The sequence below is a fragment of the Gopherus flavomarginatus genome, chromosome 7 (genome assembly GCF_025201925.1).
Source record: "Gopherus flavomarginatus isolate rGopFla2 chromosome 7, rGopFla2.mat.asm, whole genome shotgun sequence".
NCBI lineage: Eukaryota > Metazoa > Chordata > Testudines > Testudinidae > Gopherus > Gopherus flavomarginatus.
Window position 1 is genome coordinate 8,540,099 of NC_066623.1, and position 20,540 is coordinate 8,560,638.

The 20,540-nt window shown below is 41.9% G+C and overlaps 2 protein-coding genes across 5 annotated transcripts in view; one reads left to right on the forward strand and one right to left on the reverse strand.

The window, feature by feature from the left end:
• The first annotated feature begins 972 nt into the window (after window positions 1-972).
• Window positions 973-2,543, forward strand: LOC127055062 (C-X-C motif chemokine 6-like). The gene is made up of 4 exons (XM_050961643.1): window positions 973-1,066; window positions 1,279-1,405; window positions 1,497-1,577; window positions 2,469-2,543. The coding sequence occupies exons 1-4, from the start codon at window positions 1,012-1,014 to the stop codon at window positions 2,503-2,505; spliced, it is 300 nt and encodes a 99-aa protein (XP_050817600.1). The 5' UTR covers window positions 973-1,011; the 3' UTR covers window positions 2,506-2,543.
• An 8,767-nt stretch (window positions 2,544-11,310) lies between these two features.
• CNOT6 (CCR4-NOT transcription complex subunit 6) overlaps window positions 11,311-20,540 on the reverse strand; it is a 47,454-nt gene continuing 38,224 nt past the window's right edge. For all 4 annotated transcript variants that reach the window (XM_050961562.1, XM_050961561.1, XM_050961560.1 and 1 more), the window contains 3 exons: window positions 19,517-19,747; window positions 17,226-17,428; window positions 11,311-15,660 (listed from right to left, as the gene is read on the reverse strand). In XM_050961562.1, the coding sequence (XP_050817519.1) occupies window positions 15,448-15,660; window positions 17,226-17,428; window positions 19,517-19,747 (647 nt within the window). In that variant the 3' untranslated portion in view covers window positions 11,311-15,447. The remainder of the gene's footprint in view (window positions 15,661-17,225; window positions 17,429-19,516; window positions 19,748-20,540) is intronic.

Sequence of the window (20,540 nt, forward strand, 5' to 3'; positions counted from 1 at the left end):
ATCTAGTTGTAGTGTAGACATACTCTCAGTAGAGCCCTACTGATCTTGCTTCCTTCTGCTCTCCCCCCTTTGGAGGGAAGGTGGAGGTGCCAGCTTACACCCTCTGGCTCTCAACCCTAGCAAGCCTAACCTACAGGCTTCCCTCCAGAGCACAAGTCCTAGTGTACTTTACTGCAGAAACAAGATAGGGCTGGGCCGTTAGAGAGTTGGACAAAAATTTATTTAGAGCACTGAAAGCAGGATTCAGAAAATATACACTATTAGCACTGAGAGAAGCAGCCCATCTGGTTACCTACAATAAAATTGATGCACCATCCTTTGATTCTCCTTGTTTGAGAACTGGGTTTGGGGAAGTGCACCCCCAGCTTGTTCCAGAGCCCAGTGACTCTGGGATGGATCCCGATAATGGTGTTTTACACCTGGGACATAGTTCTTTTAGGACTCTCACATAGACATTGAATGACTTCAAGATCAGCCACACAGTTTCATGTTCTTAATGAAAGCCTCTGTACCCCAATAAACTCTGTGTCTTCATAACATCTGTGCAGCAGCTATAAAAAAGCCAATTACACGGAACAATAGTAGAAACATGTTTAATGTATTTCTAGCTGCTTTAATTCAATTTTAATGAGCATGAGTCCACTTCATGCAAACAGCCAACTCTTCATAGACAACCAGCAAGTGCCTCACAGACCAATGACAATCCATAGACAGTTTGGAAACCACCTACCTAATCCTCAGTCACCTTTGCCCAATTGTACCTGTAGTATGAAATGTATTTTTAGAGATATTTTCCATCCATGAATCACTGTTTGATAAAAAATAAATATTCCACATGAACATGTTTGAAATTTCTCCATTACAGTTCAAATTTAGCATCTGATGTCACAGCCCAACTACTTTCAGAGCATATTTAAGCTGCTGGGGTCTGTGGTACACCAGTATGAGCTTTAGGTTTGACAACAACGCAAAGAAACTTGACTAGAAGAGGAAGGAAGATCTTGCAGAAGGATGGTGTACAAGCTCATTGTCGCACTTGCAGTCGTTGCTCTAACTTCTTCACACGGTAGGTTTCTTTGACTTGTTTTCATATTCTATTTTGACTGCTGCAGAGCTGCTAATTTAAGGACACAAATAGCTGGTCCTAAGGGAATGTTTGAAACTTGAACTAGGAAGAATTTAAAATTGCATTTGTACGTCGAATTGGTGTGCTTACCAAATGTGCCTCATTTACTTACCGTAATTTTAACTGATGGAGCTATTTTTCTGTATTTGCAGAATTAACGATGAACAGTGGGAGATGCTCATGCCTTCGAACTACAGATAAGATTGTGTTTGGTCCTAACCAGTTTAAGACGATAGAAATTCTCCCTGCATCTGCCTCATGTGAAAGTGTGGAAATAATGTGAGATTCAAATCTAATATCAAAAAAATAAAATTTAAGGGGATAATTTCCAAACACTTGTCTCATGAGTTTTTAATTTATTTTTTTCCAGAGTAAACTTGAAAAGTGGCAGACAAATATGCTTGGATCCCAATGCAAGCCAGATAAGAAATATTTTCCAGCAGCTCATCAAGTAAGAACTACTCCATTTTTTAAATCATTGATTGGCATTGAACATTCCTCAGTTTTGGACCAAAATTTCACAAAAATAGCAGAGGCCAGCATGCATCAGTGACTCAGAGTGAGGAACTCACACAGCAGGGAGCCAGTCTCCTACTATTATGTCAAAGGAATCCACTTCTAGCACCTGAGAGCTGGTACAAAACAGGAAGTTTTAACTACTTTTGTTCTTGAGCCATGCAGTAGCATTTACCTCAAGAGGTGGGGGTGTTGACCCCACTGCACTGGCTTAATTCTAATTTAGGTAATTATAGCAGGCTGCTTAAAACAGCCAAGTGAGATTGCAGGAGTGGTTTATTTTACTATGCTTCCCCTCTTAAGCCTGTACAGTGTTGCTGCATTCTGTTAAAGAGCCTGCAGAAATTCAGAGGGTGAAGAGGTTCGACATGGGCTCACCTTTCAGTGACGCTGTCCTTCTCCATTTTGCAAAAAAAAAAAAAATCCATGCGGGAAAAGGACCTGGTACAGAAAGTAGATGGCCATAGAGTAGGAGACATGATGAGGGGTTTCACCTAATAGCTGTGTAATAGGATCAGTAAAAGGCATGCAGTGTCAATGCAGCTTAAAGCAGAGCTGCACCTTTGGATGGTCATTGAGTCTTGGGAGTGCTCTGTCACATAGCTGCATGAGCGAGGGCAGACAGGGCCAGAGACCATTAAAAGGAAGTCCTCACTGTTCTAGAAGACTCTGGCCCATTTAGGCTGCATCCTCATTAGACTCTCTCAGTATTAGGATGTGAAAAGGCAATACATAGATTTTCAATTTACTTCTAGGATTTTTGCACAGGAAGGACTGTGATCATCCTGGATGGAAGACTACTAAGTGTTACTCTTTTCTTTTACAGGAAGAAGGGAAGGAAAAACGATAAGCCCAGAATCTGAATATTTGTCAAGAAAATTATCTGATTTGTGGAGCAGGAGCCTAGGAACTTTACCTGATTTAGTGTTGTGACTCACAAAATGTATCATTTGAGCCATTGGCTGACAAAGCATTTATCTTTTTTTTTTTTAGTTAATATATTGTGCTGCAAGTGATCATTTGAAGTTCAAGAAGATGCATTCATAGAATCATAGAATCATAGACTATTAGGGTTGGAAGGGACCTCAGGAGGTCATCTAGTCCAACCCCCTGCTCCAAGCAGGACCAACCCCCAGATTTTTACCCCAGTTCCCTTAATGGCCCCCTCAGGGATTGAACTCACAACCCTGGGTTTAGTAGGCCAATGCTCAAACCCCTGAGCTATCCCTCCCCCCAGAGAGGGATAGAGAACAGATTGTATTTTCTTAATTTCTGTAATATACTGTACATTATGTTTTATACAATAAATAACAAAGGAACTTTGTTTTCTATTGTTGTAGAGAATGTTAAAAATAAAAATTAATAGAGGTTTTCTGCTGATGAGATGAGGAAGGAATTAAACCATGCTGGAACTTTCAAAAATATTCTTAGAATGTGTGTGTGGGGGGGGAGATAAACCTTTTTCTGGAATAAGTCATTCAGAATGCAATGGAGGGCCCACTCGCTTCATTTACATTGTTGCTTCCGAGTCAAACAATGCAGCTGCATATTCTGATAGAAAGTAATTAGTAACTATTAGGAGGATTGGGTGAGATGCCAGAGACTAATGGTAACTCTCTGCCCAGCAGAGAAGGCCCTCCCTACCAGGTGGAAAGCTAGTGGCACAGTAAATGTGGAGGCACACATTGGGGGTGGGCTGGAAATTTGGCCAGAGGGGCACTGCACTCAGTTTATTACATGGGGTCTGGGCTATTTTAGTGCAAATTAAGAAAGCCCAAATTGACACACACACAGGAGTCCCAGGATTGCGAGATATAAGCCCCGCCCTGAAGTCTTTTAGCAGATTGTGCACAGATACAGGCATATATACAATTGTCTTTTTCCTCCCTCACCCTCTGAGAGGTGGGGCCACATTCATTTCAGGATACCAAGGTATCTGGCATAGAATCCACCCTTTGCAACTGAGCTCCAGGATTTCAGTGTCAAGCTGGCAGGTGTTGAGTCCAACTGCTCAGATTTACAACTGTGTAACTGCCCTAGACATTAGAACAGATTTAAGAAGCAGACTTAAGCAAAGAAAGGCATTACTGATGTGATTCTGCTAGTGCCTAAAGTGTCTTTTTTTGGTTCTCCTCCCACATCAGTTACATTTAGACTTTATCCAGTGTGCCATCACGTATTCTGGCAATTCATCAGTTACTAATGGGAAGCTAAGATTTAAGGTTTCACCAGCCTGGTACTTTTCTCAAGTTCCTGCCAATATCTTTAAGGGCACCTCTTCCAACTTCACTCTCTAGACACAAGACTAGACAATACTTTCTGTATACATAACACCCTCCATACTCATTTTACTTGTATTATGTACACCATCTAGTGGCAGGACCGCATTTGTGTTGGTTGCAATTAATGTCCTCCCAGCTCTTATTCCACATCTAAAATGTATTATCCAACTTTGTGTCACTTTTTTTAAACTCATAATTTTTTCCAGGAGCTTGTAACCATTTCACAGCCAACAAGTTGAACAATAAACAATTGAAATACCATGGATCAAGTGGCATTGACTATTTCATTGAAATCATTTGGTTAGGATAGTTATCTAAAAGCAGAAAAACAGGGACAGTCATAAGGAGAAACTCTGAAAAGTGACTGAGGATATGTCTATCCTGCAATCAGAGGTGTGACTGCAGCCTGGGTAGGCACACCCACACTAGCTGTAATCTAGAGCAGCTAAAAACAGCAATGAAATCATGGCTAGGGGGACTATGTTTCCCCATGCTGAATATGGGCACCCAGTAAAGTTCCTCATATTCAAGTGAGTTCAAAAGCAATCAAATCAGAGCTATGCAGTACAAATGTTCAAATTAACATCAAGTTGACTGATCCCCCGTTAAAAAGAAATACTGCGTAGTTGGATTCTTTTATTTACCTTCTTATCTTTAAGGCTTGAGGGTTCACATGGAGAGAGGTGACACACACGCACACCCATTACACCCCTGTGACACTGACCGACCCTCCTCTCCCTGCCTGGCGCTCTCCACCCTCCATGCTGGGGTGGACCTGCCTCTGCTGGTACTACATCTTCCTGAGGCAGCATGGGGCTAGGGGGGAGAGGGGCACACACAGGGTTACATCCCCTCTCCTGATTTCTGCCAGGGTTCACACCAGAATGTGGCCAAAAGCAGCCTTTCAGCACTGTGCAAGAGGGAAGGGATCGGGGGAGGACGACAGGGGAGAGGGATGACCTAGCTCATGTCTTTGCAGACCTCATCTTTTTCCTCCCACTCACCTGTGGCTGGAAGCAGCTCCTGTCCCTTCCTGCCCACACAATGTCAACAGGCAGCTAATACGTCCTGGCTGCTGCTGGCCACTGACATAACCCAGCCACCTCCTGTCCCCCCAGCTACAGCGTGGGCAGGAAGGGTTAAGCTGCACTAGATGCATTGTGCGCCAGGGCCCAGGGAACCTGACTGCAGGGGCTTCAGTGAACCTGGCCAGAGAGGTGGCTCAGCAGGGAGGGTGTCTAGAGGACAGAGCAGCCCCACGCTCCCTAGGGACAGGATGGGGGGGGAGGCAGGCGAAGAGGGTGCTAAGTCCCTGCCTGGGGGGTTGCTGTGGAACCTGCAGGGTTGGGGCACAAACAGGCTGGAAATTGGAGTGTGTGTGTGTGATAAGCAGAGTTTAGCTGAGGGGCAGAGAGACTTCCACACGCCAGCGCTGTGCAGGGCTTTGGCACATGCAGGGCTCAGCTCCTCCTGGCCAACGCCTCGGGGCTGGAGGGTCTTGGGCTTTCCTGGGGTGCCGGCCCAACCAGAGGTAGTTGGGGAAGGAAGGAACCTGCCAGCCAGACTGTTGGAGAGCTCAGAGCTCTGACAAGGGCTGGTTCTCTGCACAGCGCTGGGAGTGGGTTACACCCTGCTGGGGGTATATGGAGGAGCAGTGGGGCTGAAGGGGCAAAGCAGGGAGAGGACAGCGAGAGGGGGAGCACATAAAGGGCCAATGGGTGGGCAGCAGAGGTGATGCATAACTGGCTGCTGCCTGGTACCTGCCCACACTCACCAGCCACTGCAGCTTGCAGTACGCAGCCAGTGCCAGCTGGAAACTGGACCGGGGGCCCTGCTGGTCAAGAGCTGGCACGTAGCAGGGGCTGTGCTGATGGACCAATAGAGGGAGCGGCCAGCCCAACGCACTGCAGCTTTGCCCTGCTACCAGCCTTGCACACACAACACACTGATGGCTGGTGGACGGGCAGCTAGTGAGCAGGGATATGGCCAGCAGCATGACCTGCTAGTACTGATGGGGAGGGAAGACAGAAAATATGGGACAATTTGCTGATTTTTTAAGAAAAAGTCAGGACACCTGCAGGAGGGCTTAAATATGAGACTGTCCCTTTAAAAACAGGATGTCTAGTCATGGCAACAGGGGTGGTGCAAGATACCTGCTGGAAGCTTTGGAAAGTACTTGCACCGGGGTCTATACTGCTGCTACTTGCATTGCTATTTTCAGCCCTGCTAGCTTGACTGAAGCTAGTGCAATTATTGTACAGTAACTCCCCACTTAACCTCCTCTCTCTTAATGTTGTTTCAATCTTATGTCCCTGCTCCATTACAGAACATGCTCGTTTAAAGTTGTGCAATGCTCTGCTATAATGTCGTTTGGCTGCCTGCTTTGTCCACAGCTAGCAGCCCCCCTACCCTCTGCCCATGCCTCCTGCCCACCAGCAGACCTGAGGATCAGCACCTTCCCTGTCCTCCCCCTGCCTTCTGCCCATGGTAATCAGCTGGTTTGCAGTGTTCAGGAGGGAGGAGCAAGGACTCAGCACGCAGGCTCCACCTCCCTCCTGAACGCCGCAAACCAGCTGATTGCCATGGGCAGGAGCAAGGACGTGGCATGCAGAGTAAAGGGGCGAGGGGAGGGGGGGAAGAGAAGAGGTGGCATGAGTGCGCTGAGGGTTGAGCCCCCTGCCCCTGGTGCTTGCACAGTAGGGGAAGCTGCCGCTGCACAATGTGCTTCTCCTAGCCTACAGCACCTTCAGCCTCCTTGCGTACCTCATTGTCTGCAGTGACAGTGGGCCGTGCCTGTGTGGGCACCTCCCAGTGCTTCATACTCAGCAATGACGATTGTAGTATTCAATTGTTTAAAACTTATACCTGTATTAAATTGCTTGTTTAAAATGTATATAATGCCTTTTGTCTGGCAAAAAAACGTTTCCCTGGAACCTAACCCTTCCTATTTATATTAATTCTTATGGGGAAATTGGATTCGCTTAAAGTCACATTTTTCAGGAACATAACTACAATGTTAAGTGAGGAGTTACTGTACCTGAGCTGAATCACACCTCCAAATATCCTTTTTAGGGTATGTGTACACTGCAATGTGAGGTTAGATGAAGTGTTGTTGTAGCTGCATTGGTCCCAGGATATTAGAGAGATAAGGTGGGTGTGGTAATAACTTTTACTGGACCAACTTTGGTTGGTGAGAGACAAGCTTTCGAGCTTATACAAAGCTCTTTTTCAGTTAAGTTTCCCAGACCTACCCTTGGTTTACAAGACGTTTATTTTAATTGGCAGCCCAACAAATTTCACCTAGGTTACCTAGGCTAGGTTTTTCTCTCACACACATCCTCACCAGCTGTTAAAAAAAGAGAAGTAGTGCTACAAGTCATATTGAGTCCTCAGTTACACTTCTACAAACCCAGGGCCTTTGAAGGAATTAAGTGTGTTATTAATGAGAACTTTAGTGTGACCAGATTTGGCCTTCAGAGAATAGGAAGGTAACAGATCCATCTTGGAGAACTGAAGCAAACATTACATTGGATTTAAGTTTCTCACACAGTCTTGACGGAATAGTGTTGACATTTAGAGATTCCAGGCTCTAAACATGATGGGGGTAAACAGGATGGAATGAAATATGTTGCTGTTATCTAGAAATTTCTATGGGGCTGGATTAACAGTACATAAGGGTGTCATTTTGAAAGCTCTGAGAGCTGCACTAGTAACAATTTTAACCTTAAAGTAATTAAAAAAAAAAAACCAAAACCCCCATTTTACACAAGGACTTCCATAAGATCTGCAAATTTTCTTTCATTAGATTCCTCAGGATCTGGTCATTAATACATTCACAATTGCTTAATTATTCATGAGGATACTTCAGAAACCAAATAGCTAAGTTTCTTGTGGAGAATTGCAACACAAGAAAAGTAAGTTTTGATTATAACAAATATAGCTATTTTGGTAGAAAAATAAATAGTACAGCAGGTCTGAAATAAAAATTTTAGCATCTTTGCCATTATAACGGAAGCAAAAAATTGTAGAGGAGCCAATTAGTTAAACAAACAGTATATTCCCCTTGAAAGCTTTTCTACTCACCAAATCAAAGCCTGGTGTCGGACAGGCATGGAGTTGCAGGGATCTGTCTCCAGAACCCTTGTAGACTGCCACCATGCACAATTTGCCCTTGAGCTGAGAAGCATGTTGTTCAGACCCCTTTTGAAACCACAAAAGAGTTCAAACTAAACATTCTCCCTCCCACCCCACATCCAAACAAAAGATCCTTCTGCCCCTCTGAGGCTCCAGTAAAGTTCCTTGTTCACCTCACCTCCTGGGGCCTGCAGATTTCTTTCCATTGCCCCTCTGGCTGCAGCTGCCTACCAGGACTTTTTCCTTGGAGGCCTTTCTTCCTCGCAGGCTTCCCCACTGTCTTCCCCCCTCAAGGATTCCATCAGCATCTCCCAGGGACCACCATGTTTGTCACAGACCCTCTCTTCAGGGCTCCTACAGCAGCCTAACCTATCCCTTGTGGTTCTCTCCAGCCTAGCTTCACCAGGCCTTACCTTTTCCTAAGAAACAGAACTCCCCATGTTCCTCTCATGACTAGGTCTCCTCCCTCAGTGAACTCTTTACCTAGTCCACCCTGACACTTGCACAGCTGGGATTAATAATTGTAAGTGAGTCACCAGATCAGGAGCAGCTGGGGGTTAACTGCTAGGTCTGAGGGACAAGGCAGAGCCTGACTCCTCTCCAGGGCCGGCCAGCCAGCCTGTGACATCCCCCAAGAAATCACTTCTCAAAAAAATCCAGTGGACCAGAGGTTCCCAAACTGTGGGGCACACCCCCCTAGCAGAGCACGACACAAACAGAGATTGTGGGGGGAGGGGGTGTTAGACCAGAAGAGACATGTATTAGCAAAGTTGTGTTGGGAGGCCTGCATTGTGCTCATTCAGACTGTGTGTGGATGTAACCCCCACAGTGTCAATTGCAAGACTGGGGCCTGAACAAAGAAAAATCACATAACCTTAATTTTTGAATTATGTATACACAAAAATTCCAGGATTTTCTTCAACATTGAAGTGTCAGTCATGTCAATTTAGGATTTGGTGAGCCATGCAGACCGCTACTACTCTTACCCATTTGATTACAAAATACACATAATGCTTTAGGAACCTGGCTCACTTATTCTGGAATAAAGGTTTTCATTTTCCATTTTCTCTAAACCACACAGAGGAGGCTGCAAGTCACTCTTGAAAACAGCTATGTTTTCATCAATGTTATTGTATCTTATTTGTCATTTATATCTTTTTAGTATTGAAATCTGATTGCACTACATTTAAGCTATTGTATTAAAACTCAATTTCACTAACTCAAAAACATGTTATGCTTCAAAAAATAGTTACCCTAGAAATAAAGAACCTGTTTTATTAGCAGAACTGTAACAAGCCAAAAAAAAAACAACTTAACTATAATAGTTTATTAAGAAATTCATACAAATTAAGCTTCCAAGTGATGTTTAGTAGCAGTTTTGCACTGGTTCTGACCAGATACAAAGTTTCACCTGTTAATTTGAGTTCAGTAGTCCAGACACCTGTTTGTTTGGGTTCCTTTTTTTATTGGCCAGCATAGCAGGCAGCAGATACAATAAGTGATTTAAAAATTTGATGCTGGTGTCTGCTTGCTCCACCCATTCCCCCCAATGCTAATTTTGTATCCTTCTGAAGTCTAGGACACTGCCAAGAGAAGATGAAGCAGCTTCTTTCATCCCTAGGCCTAGGTCAAAGATTTCATAAAACACCAGTAAGAAAAGACATTAGATGGACGCTCAGAATCTGGCTTTCAGTAGGGTACCTTTTGAGAGCATCTGGCTTACTGCAACTCACCTAGGTTAAGTAGTCATAGCTTCACCTACGTCAGTGGAACACCACTGATTTACATTAGCTTCAGTTCTAGTTCTGTATCTTTAATTCTGTCCAGCTTCATCAGGATCTCTTCCCTTAGACCTGAGCCTTTAAACTTACACAGTGCTCTCCTCACTGCCCTCATCTGGTTTGTAAGCATGTCCTAGTTACATGGCCTACTCAATCCTAGGCTGCCTTCAGATGGGATACAAAGTCAATCTAGATGCACTAGGGCAAAATCAGTACTTGGTCCTGCTAGTGAAGGCAAGGGGCTGGACTCAATGACCTTTCAGGGTCCCTCTTCCAGCTCTATGAGATAGCATAGGAGTGATCAAAGTGGAGATATACCTAATCTTAGCACACATCTAATGCTGCAGTGCCAAGAAACCTTCCCCTTTCTATCATCAGCCCTATATTCTGAGAAATGGAACCTCTTCAGGGGAACCTGCTATCTAGTTAATGGTATCCCTGGCAGTGAATTTATGAGGCTACCCACCCACTCCAGGTTGAGAGAGAGCTCCTGAGATACCAAAAGCGGAAAGAGTACCTGTCCCATCTTACCTTATCAGTTGCATACCTATGACTTGCATGCACTGTACCTCTCCTGCATCTGAGTATACACCAGGGCAGTACCAAGACTGCTTGCACAAACCTGTTGCATGAATCTCTGCCCTGCATCTGATTCTGCCCTGGAACCTGCATATAGGATCTGTTTGTACATAAAGATCTAAAGGAAATTGCCTGCTTGAAGTTCTCATTCATAGCACCAAAATCTTGCAAACTGTTCAGGATCAGTGATGTGAGCATATTGTTGTATTTTGGGCAATTTGTTGCTCTTTCCAAGGACGCTATTACTCATGTTGCAGGCTTAAAATAGATACATTTGGTGCTGCTGCTGCTTGATGCCTCCTGAGGCACAAACCAAACCAACCAACCAAAAAAACCCAACCCAAACAAACAACTCTTCTGCTGGTGATTTGCCCCCAGCTATGCCAAAAGGATGGAGAGAGGAAGCCAAAGCAGAAATGGGTCTGTGGTGACTGTAACAGTAGAGACCCAACTCAAGGTTTACACAAATTCTTTATGCCTACTGCACTTGGCTGACAGACACATCCCTGTAGTTCTTATGTATGCTGCCGCTTACTGCATTACTGGCCTAATCTGTCTTGTTTAATCTGAACTGTTTTAAAATGGCATGGTGTTGAGATATGGGGTTGTGGTGCAGCCTCTCAGAATCAGGGGCAAGCTTCAGAGTTCTGATCTGGAGTTGAATTTCCACAAAGTCTGGAGGAGTTGGTATTCATGGCTTTGATTTGTGGATCTCCAATGTAAAAGATGTGAATCAGTGTCTAGCTTGTAGAATTACAATACAAAAGTCTCTACAGGATTGTAAAGTTTCCTGTATTTTTCAGTTTTGTGTTCCAACTATTTTAAATTTCCTTTAACTATTCATACAACTTTATGAAGCCTTTATAAATAAAAATGTTACACTGCAAAAACATTTGAAACAGATATTGAATTTATTGGTCAGCTATGAGTAGGAAAATACATTGGTAAAGAAAAAAAGAAGACCCTGTATATAAATATAATACTAGCTAGTTAAAATTTGACCAAGAAGAAAGTTCCACTGAAGAGAACAGTAAAAGCCCTTGTTTACCATCAGACCATATTCAGTTTCCCCCTTTATCTTATTGAAGAGCTGCCTATTGACAAATGCAACATTCTTTGAGCTTAGTGCAGATAATGTGCTGGTTTTTGTTAAATGAATGGTAAACAAGAGTTAGTCCAGTGCATTACACTTTATACAGAAGTACTGTGAATAAAAGACTAAGATATTCTTCTATTTTAGACACTACTTAAACATACTAAGACATTTAAGTGTCAAAATTTATGCAAACAGAAAAGAATAGCAGTTAACATATACTAAAAATACTGTGTAAGGCTGGATGAAAAAAAGACTAATTAAGAAGTAAATTGAAATAGTCAAGTTTTACAGTGTGATTTGTTTCTTTTAAAAATGGGGCTGTAATTATTTTGTTTTTAATGTGGGGTTTTTGGTTTTTTTTTGCTGCATGGCTAAAATGCAAATTTGATACCTTAAGCTACTTTTCTAAGCTTGCATCCTAGATGAATTTACAATCTCTTTTGTTAGAATTAGACCAGAGATGTATGCAACTGTATTCTGAACTCAAAATCAGTTTTATTGTCAAAATGTTAGCCATATTTAATTTGTTGAAGTCACCGAAGGGACAAAATAATTACAAACATCTCCTAGTGGTTTTTCTTTGCCTACTTCTGATACATGTTAATATTGCAATCTGTATATCAATGTTTTATATTTGTTTCCACTTCTTTAAAGTATACCCCCAAATTAAATTTAGATGCACAGAATTCTTTAGTATGTGTAAATAATTACCAAAGTTGTGGCAAACCATACTTGAGATTTTCACCAAATGGTAAAAAAAGATGGCCCCAAAATATCTGGTCTAACTTGAATGAAACACCTCAACCCAGTGTTCTATGATTTTTATGTTATGTACTTTTACAAACAACAACACTGAAGGTACATTATGGCAACATCTAAAGCCACCTTAAATAAAAGTATTGCAAGTAACCATTTTATGTCAGAGTTTATGATGCAAAGATGTTGCATTTTGTAAATAAAGATGGTTTATTGCATTATTTTGTTTATGTTGCAATTGAAAACTGTGACGTTTGAGTGAGATTTGTTTAACACAGGAAAATATTTATTTTAAATTTAACAAGTTTACATCAGTCCAGTATTGGCGCATCTGATCTTTTCCCATATGTTAAAAAATTTCTCCTTCAGTAGGCTTCAGAGACAAAGTTATTAGGGATGTCTACATGTTCAATTCCGCAATGGCACAGCTGTACCAATGCAGCTGTGCCGCTGCAGTGTGTCTGGGGAAGATGCTCTAACCAATGGGAGAGAGGTCTCCCGTCAGTATAATAAAACCACCTCCATGAATGGCAGAAGCTAATGACATAGTGCTGTGCACACGAGCGCTTATGTCGGTGTAACTTACTTGGGCGCTGATTTATTCACACCCCTGAGCGACATAAGTTATGCCAAAGTATGCGGTAATGTAGACGTAGCCTTAGCATCTGACTCAAAACCCACTGAAGTCAATAGGAATCTCTTCACTACATTCAGTGGGCTTTAGATCAGACCCTACAGGATTAGTCTAAAAGATGGAGAAAAGTCATTCAAACTGACCCATAGACTGCAGTGTGTCCAGGGAAGAGCAATTGTGTCTTCAACACACAAAGGGCCATAATGTTTTAATAGGCTGCCATAAATTCAAATATAGTTAAAAAACTACCAAATACAGGTGAAAAGGTATTGTATAAAGCTCAAACCTTTTGAATCTAACAAGTGCACTCAAGCTCCAGCATGTATTAAAGTAAATTATTTCCCAGAAATACAAAATGAGTAAGTGCTTCCCTTCCCCTTCCGTAAAGCTTTCTGGACCTATTATATAATCCAGATCAGGAAAAAAAAAATAGGTTTGCTCAGTTTGACAAGCTAAACTGGCTCATCATCACTGGAAATTGTCATGATGCACATTATCAACACATTGTTAAGGAAACATGAGTAAAACACCTTTTATTCACACTTTACAAAAAACAAAATAAAAAAACAAACAAACAGAAAAAAATAACACTAAGCATTAAATCTACTACATCAATACTACCAGCATTTCAATGTACTGATTATAAATTGGACATGTTTGGTGTTTGCACAACTAAAAAACAAAACAACAAAATCAGGTCCCAGACAAGGATTCAAGATCAAGACTTTTCCTACTGAAATTTAAAACACACATTTTGTAGATCAGAACTATTTGTAATTTTATTTCTATTTTAAAACAGAATGGTTTTAGCACATTTAAGTGCTGACAATTTTCTCTTCATAAAATTTTGAATCATTATTACCTAACTCATTCTCTATACAAAAATTTATAATATTCAGAAGTTTTTCGTAGTGCTCAATGTCCTTTTGCTTCCCTGCCTGCAGTTGAAACAAAAGCAGTTAGACCAAGCTTCCTTTCTCTCTCATTTAATTACATTGATTTTTGAAAGTATATTAGTTAAGGAGGAGTGGATAAATTCTCACTTTTATTAGTCCAAGTTAAATTTATTAGGTGTTTTATACTTGGCTTTATGACACTAATGGCACTATGAAGGTACACTATTTAACATCAGTCTTGCTTGACACTTTAAAATATGACTTGGTCACTTTAAAAATGATCTGAAGAATTATCTTAGGGACCTGTACTGAAAATGTATCTAATTTACACTGCTTCATAAAACAGAAAATGTCATTTTTTTCTTCAAGGAATGATATGGTCTCTGAGACTGAGGAACACACTTAAACTGAAAAGGATTCACATGATAGTATTTCTTTGTGAAAAAAATAGCACTGTGCGATGACACTGAAAGAAGCAGTGCTTAGGTATTAGAAGCTATGAACTGTGTACCCATAATCTGAACATGTTCAAAAAGTGTGTATCCAATGCTTCAAGAGGAAATAAAGATGCCACAGCTTATACAAAAGTATCTTCATAAAATTTTCACAAGTGTTAACATTATTTAAAAAATATAAAAGAGGATGCACAGATTTTCTCTGCATGCACAGGCAGTGCTAGTTGAGAACAAATTTAAGCAGGCACAGTGCAGATAGGACAAATAGCATTTAAAATAAAAATTAAGAAGCTGTACACAAGCATCCCTAATTTTACTTCAAAAATCAGAGATAAAAATATTAGAATGCACACACATCAACAACAACTTTCAGTCCATACAGACCTACTCATCATTCACTGCTTAGCTTGTCTGTTCTGTGAGAACTTTATGGTTTTTCTTTTTAAATCAAAAAGACAAATGCATATATTTAGTTAAGAAATTTGCCAATATTTTACAGATTTAAGATTTAAAAAGCGATGTTCTCAACTGAAAATAAAAGTAGTACAAAAGGGCTAACAAAACCCTAACAAGTGCAAATCATTAGCAGAGAAAGCCTGTTGCAACTTCTTTTACAAGCTGGCCTTTATAACACACGAAAACAGATAAAAATTTAGCCTTAGTTTACAATACAATCATTTTCCAAATCTGATTTTTTTAAAGTACAAAATCTCATAAATCAGGTCTTCTGTTGTTCATATACAATCAATAAAGGCTAAATTCAAATTCTATATTTTACAAGCAAGTCTGAAAAAGGAGGGAGTGAAGTACGGAAGAATGTTCTTGATGTTACTACTGGCCTCAAAAAAGTAGTGCTACAGATATCTGTGCAAAGAGAATATATTGTATAACAATTCTCTATTTCAAGGCATGAATGTGTTATGTTGGATAGAGAAGAAACTGGATGATTAATTATAACAAATTAAAGAAAAGTGCATATGCACCAATTCCTGTTTAACAGTATATAAAGTACATTGGGCTCAGAATTGTGTCTGTTGATAGCACCTGGCTTTTACTATGTCTTTATCAAATAATTAGATTTAAAAATTAAGATCATTAAGAAAAAATCCCTGTTGGCCATACCTCACTCCTCTATATTCAGATTTTACAATTTTACAAGTTAGATTGAGGTTGCCCTCTAAGTTGTACTTGACTACCTCCTGCCAGGGAGATGGATTCCATTTACCGGGGGCAGGAAAGGCAGCAAAAGCTCCAGTTGTGCAAAAAGTGAGAAGTGGTCCGAAGGGATGAGTGGGTGTGGACAGCCACTTATATTGTTCTCTATTAACCAATGATGATCCAAAGGTCCAAGAATGCCAAGTATATTCAGCTGAGGTTTAGAGTAGAAGATGTAGTCAATAATACCCTGAAATAGGAGGGGAAAAGAAGTGTTTTAGTGCACCATCCTTTGGCCAAATGACAACATTTAAGTACAGTATTACAGATACCTTTTCAGATACTTATTCGAAGCCAAATAGCTAGGAAGTGGCACTATCTCTTCCCTGTGGTACAGTTTGCTCCACTACTTCTGTCTCCCCTTTATGCTCTGTCCTAAGGGTTACCCACTATGGGTTCAGGAAAGACTAGTGTCTACTGGGACCTCGGTGACTTCTCCTTTCCTCTTTGTGGTAATTTCATTTCAGACATCACCCACCCACTTGTTTAAGAGGGACTTCCGAACCATTACAGATCTGGAGGTGATTAGTCTCTGGGGAGACTACTCTTCTCCTTCCTTGCTCTTGCAGACTGCATTTTAAAACACTGAAACTGGAACCGCCACCTTATGATAAGGGTCTTGAAACTGACCATGAATTGTTAGGAGCAAGGCAAGGAAGTTACCAGAAGGCCCCAATGCTCAACCACACATTCTTATTTTGTTAGGGATAAGGTACTGCCTCTACTCCAAGAATGGAGAAACTTAAAAGGCTTGTATGTAAAACATTCAATAATGCTCAACTAGAGGGCCTCAAGCCACATCAGAGTTGGAGAGAGAGGAAGAGAACCATCTTTGCTTTCCCTGAGTAAGGAAGTGTTGATAATTTTCCACATTGCAATAAAGCAGGGGAACAATGCAGAGAAGTGGGCAGTTATTTAACAACACTGTTTCATTCAGAAGCTTAACACCCCATGTTCTCCTTTTAGTTAGTTGGGATAATTAAAAAATATGTGCCATAACACCCTAAGGGTGCTTCCTGTTTATAAAAAAGAACAAACATCCAAGACCCAAGAAATTATTACCTTGCAAATAGGAAACACTAATCGTGATTTCTATTATAATGAAAGAATTAGTGCTTTCTGGTTCATTGTATTTTTAAATGTAAGTTTGTAAAACTAACCATCAGAGGCGGCAACTCCAGGGAGGCTGGAGGGTTCATGGCTATTCCCACTCCAAGCTACCACACCCCACGATCTGGGGCTGTTGAACCCCTTGGAACATTGGCCCTGCAGCCCCTTTCCCCCCCATCCCTCTGCCTCCAAGGACCAGGGCTTGGTGGTGCCACTCTGTTTCTGCCTGGATGCAATGATCAGAACCGACAAGGTAATGGCCAGGCCCGACCTGAGCACCTGCCCAGCACTGGCAGCTCCCGAGCCCTTCCGTTGTTCCCTGGCAAGGTGTGCCTGCAAGGCATGCTAGGGTGGGTGATGGGGGCAAGGATGCCAGGTGACCAGCTCATGGCACTCAACAGGCTACTGAGGCAGAGGGTGTCAGGGAGGGAGGAGAGGGGGAGAGCTGGCTGTGGCAACTTCCTGGCCTATTCATCCTATTGCTGGCCCTGGTTTCTGCTAAGGCAAGGGACTGTGCACTCCTTAGGGCCCCTCCCCCTGACGGATTTGTGTGAATAATAGGCCGCAGTGCCTATTGCACCTGCACAGGTGGGCCTCAGGGAAAAAAAGTTTGGGAACTCTGCTAAAACACAGCAAAATTCTCACCTTGAAGTCAAATGTGTAATTTGTGTAAGGCATTAGGCCATTCTCATAGGCACTCTTCAACTTGAAACCATGCGTAATCCTTCCATTCGTCGTTCCATTTTTTCCATTACAACTGAAGTTGGTAAGACTTTCATTGTATCTCAGTTCCTTAAAATCTTTATGGTTTGTTTCCACTCCACCAGTGCTCAAATATTCAACAACACCTATTAAGAAGGGCATGGGGGGAAAAAAAAGGGTATCAACTTATGCATTTAGTTAATAGGTTTATGCAAACAAACTGCTACTTTCATTCATTGATTGTGTCTGGACCTTAAACAAGCAACAAGTTAAACGCATACAGTCATATAACTTCTATAACATATTCAAAGACTTTCTATTTTAGTGCCATGCCGTATACTAAGAGCAAGCATCAGTCAAAGGCCCGCTCTTTGATAGAATTATCTACAAGATTAAACAAGATCCAAGGTGACTGAAAAAGTAAAAACATCGGCAAAAGGCAATGAGCAGCTTCCTCTCACACATACTTTCTGTTGGTGCTCAGACTCCATCCCTGCTTCACCACTGAAACTAGCCTTGTTGCAGTTTCTCAGCCTGCCCCTCAGCACTCACTAATCAACAGACTGATGACACAACTAGGTTACCCTCAAAGTGAGGGGAATGACTTTTCTGAAGACAGATTGAAAACAGGTCTGAAAGCTTGATGCCAATTGACATATTACCTCTTGAGATTTGGGACTCTGCTCCAAGGCAGATATTTGGCACCATCCTTGTTCCTGCTCGAGGTAAGCACTACTTGTTGCACTAGCCATTGGCAATGATACCCTCCTTGCCTTCCCTAGCCACGCTGGACCAGGTTCACAGAGGTCCATCACCTACAGCTCTCACAGACTTCAGCTGGAGTTGTGGATGCTGAGCATCTTCAGAGAAAGTCAGGCTTATTAATGACTTGCCGATGCCCAAGGAAACAACAGGAGAGAAGAAAGGTTCCTTGGGCTCTTTTCCTTGTGTGTGTATATCTGCCAAGGGTCAGACAGAATCTCACCCATAAAACGTTAACTAAAAAGCATACAACGATCAGAGGGTGTCCTTATGGTTGGAAAAACTCTATACATTAGCAAGTAGAAGAAAGGAAGGGTCCAATATTATTATGCATTTGCTAGCATGTGCATTGTACATGAAGTATCTGAAGGTTTATATTTCAATGGTTCTGGACTGCTTAAGCAGCAGAAAGTAGGGTTCTGTGGACATTATTGTAAGCAGGAGAATTTACAATCTCACACTTTAAGTGTTATATTGCTATGGGAAACATAATAAAGCTTTCAATTAGAGGTAAGAGATATTCAGTACCCTACAGTCAATAAGGTCACAGATCAAATTACTCCTGAGGGAATTCTGTGCCAAAAAATTAAAAATTCTGCATACAATATTTTAAAATGGTGGAGCTTAGCGGGTCCAGGGGGTTCCATGTGGGGAGGCTTGGTATGGGGGTGTGTTTCTGGATGCACGGGTTGGGCGAACAGCAGAGCAGCTCCCCATACAGTGACTCCTCTCTCCACAGCTGAACATGATGGGGTTAGGAGGAAGGGGGAAGCCAGGGAAGGTTTCCAGGGGTGGATCTGACCCAGCCCTGGCTCTGGCTACGCCATACCAGGGAAGTGCACTCTTCCCCCACCCCCAGCACAGGGGAAGAGCCACCAGCTAGGGCATCCCCAGCCCCAGGTAAGCAGGAGGGGCTGGGGAGAACCAGGTGCAGGGGTGGTAGGGCACAGGGGGCGGGAGGTGGTGAGGCTCAATAGGGTGCAGTGCATCGGTGGTGGGGGGCTGTCTGGATATGGGGAGGTCTGGATGCACTGGAGTTGGACAGACACAGGATGGGTCTGACCTGGCACCAGCTGGGGTGTCTCAAGCCCCCTCTCCCCGCACAGTGATTTACCTCTCTGCCATCTGCTCAGGGTGCCAGAAACCACACACCTGTGCTGCTGGGGAGGGGCATGTGACCGCTTTTGCGGCTTCCCTTTGCTTTCCCATTATTTTCTGTGGGGATGCAAAGAAATCTGCAGGAGGACATGAATTCTGCGCACATGCAGTGGGGCAGAATCCCTCTAGGACTATAATGGAGTAGTTTTATCATCTCTTGACTCCCTACTAGACACAATACTTTTTTATCTTAAAATCTCATGCATCTTATGTTTTTACACTGAAAATATTTTCTTTTAAAAAGGAAGACGTTTGAATTTCAATTCATAAACCTCTTACATTTAATTCTAAAAAAGTAAACTTGCTGTTCTTACCAGAATCCGGCAGAGAATTGAGATCTGCACACAGTACAAGTGGAATGGTTCCAAGTTCTCCCGAAAGTCCAGGTTTGAGGTTACGAGAGGCTTTATCAATAATGTTCTTTACTTCAGAGAGGAACATCATAGTCTGAACCAGCTTCACATCAGAATACTCAGGGTCCCAGTGCATATGTGCATTAGCTACAAGAACTAGCTGCTTCTCCATCCCAAGTTGTGGCTTTCCAGCTAAAATTGGAAGTGAAATATTTACAGTTGCTGTTTCTGCAACAGATACAGCTAATGACTACTAGATGGCTTGTATTATAACCAAAAAATGATTTTTATGAAGTGACAGATTTGAAACAGGGTTGATGCTAAGTTTGGCCAACCTTAAAATAGAAGCGCGTGTTTGTGGGGGGAATGTCACTGGAAGGGATTTTTAAAGTTTTAAGCTAAACCTATTTCTTTATTGACAAGAAATTAAGAGGGTTTCCTTTATTGGCTGTGCAGTCGCAATTTAACTGGTTACAGCTACTTCCGACACCGAGCTAACATCCGATGAAGGACCAAAAACAAGAATGAGATGGTACAATTAAGCTCTGCGAGTTTGGAAATGCCATTACTATTAATATATAATCATGTTGAAAACCAATGCAGAGTATATTATTTTTCAAATTACAGTATTTTCTCCATTATTTGCAATACTCTCCAAGTAATTACCACACCCTGATTAGCAAAATCAGTCTAGTATTTTAATATGTTTAACTCAGCAGTTTCATATATGCACATTACAAATCTTCTATCCCCTGCAAGTGCACATTAAAGACACGTTTGTTTAATGCCTTTGTTAATAAAATCTTACTGTAATAGGGAAAATAACAAAGCACTATAGGCTAAATAGGGCCACACCAAGACACTTCGAAGGTCAACTGAGGTCTCAACTTTTTTGAGAACTCCAGGGCAAGAACATGTGGAATTTATAAGCACTACATGACAGAGAGCTACCAAGCTACAGAGTTTTATGCAGATGATCAAGAAA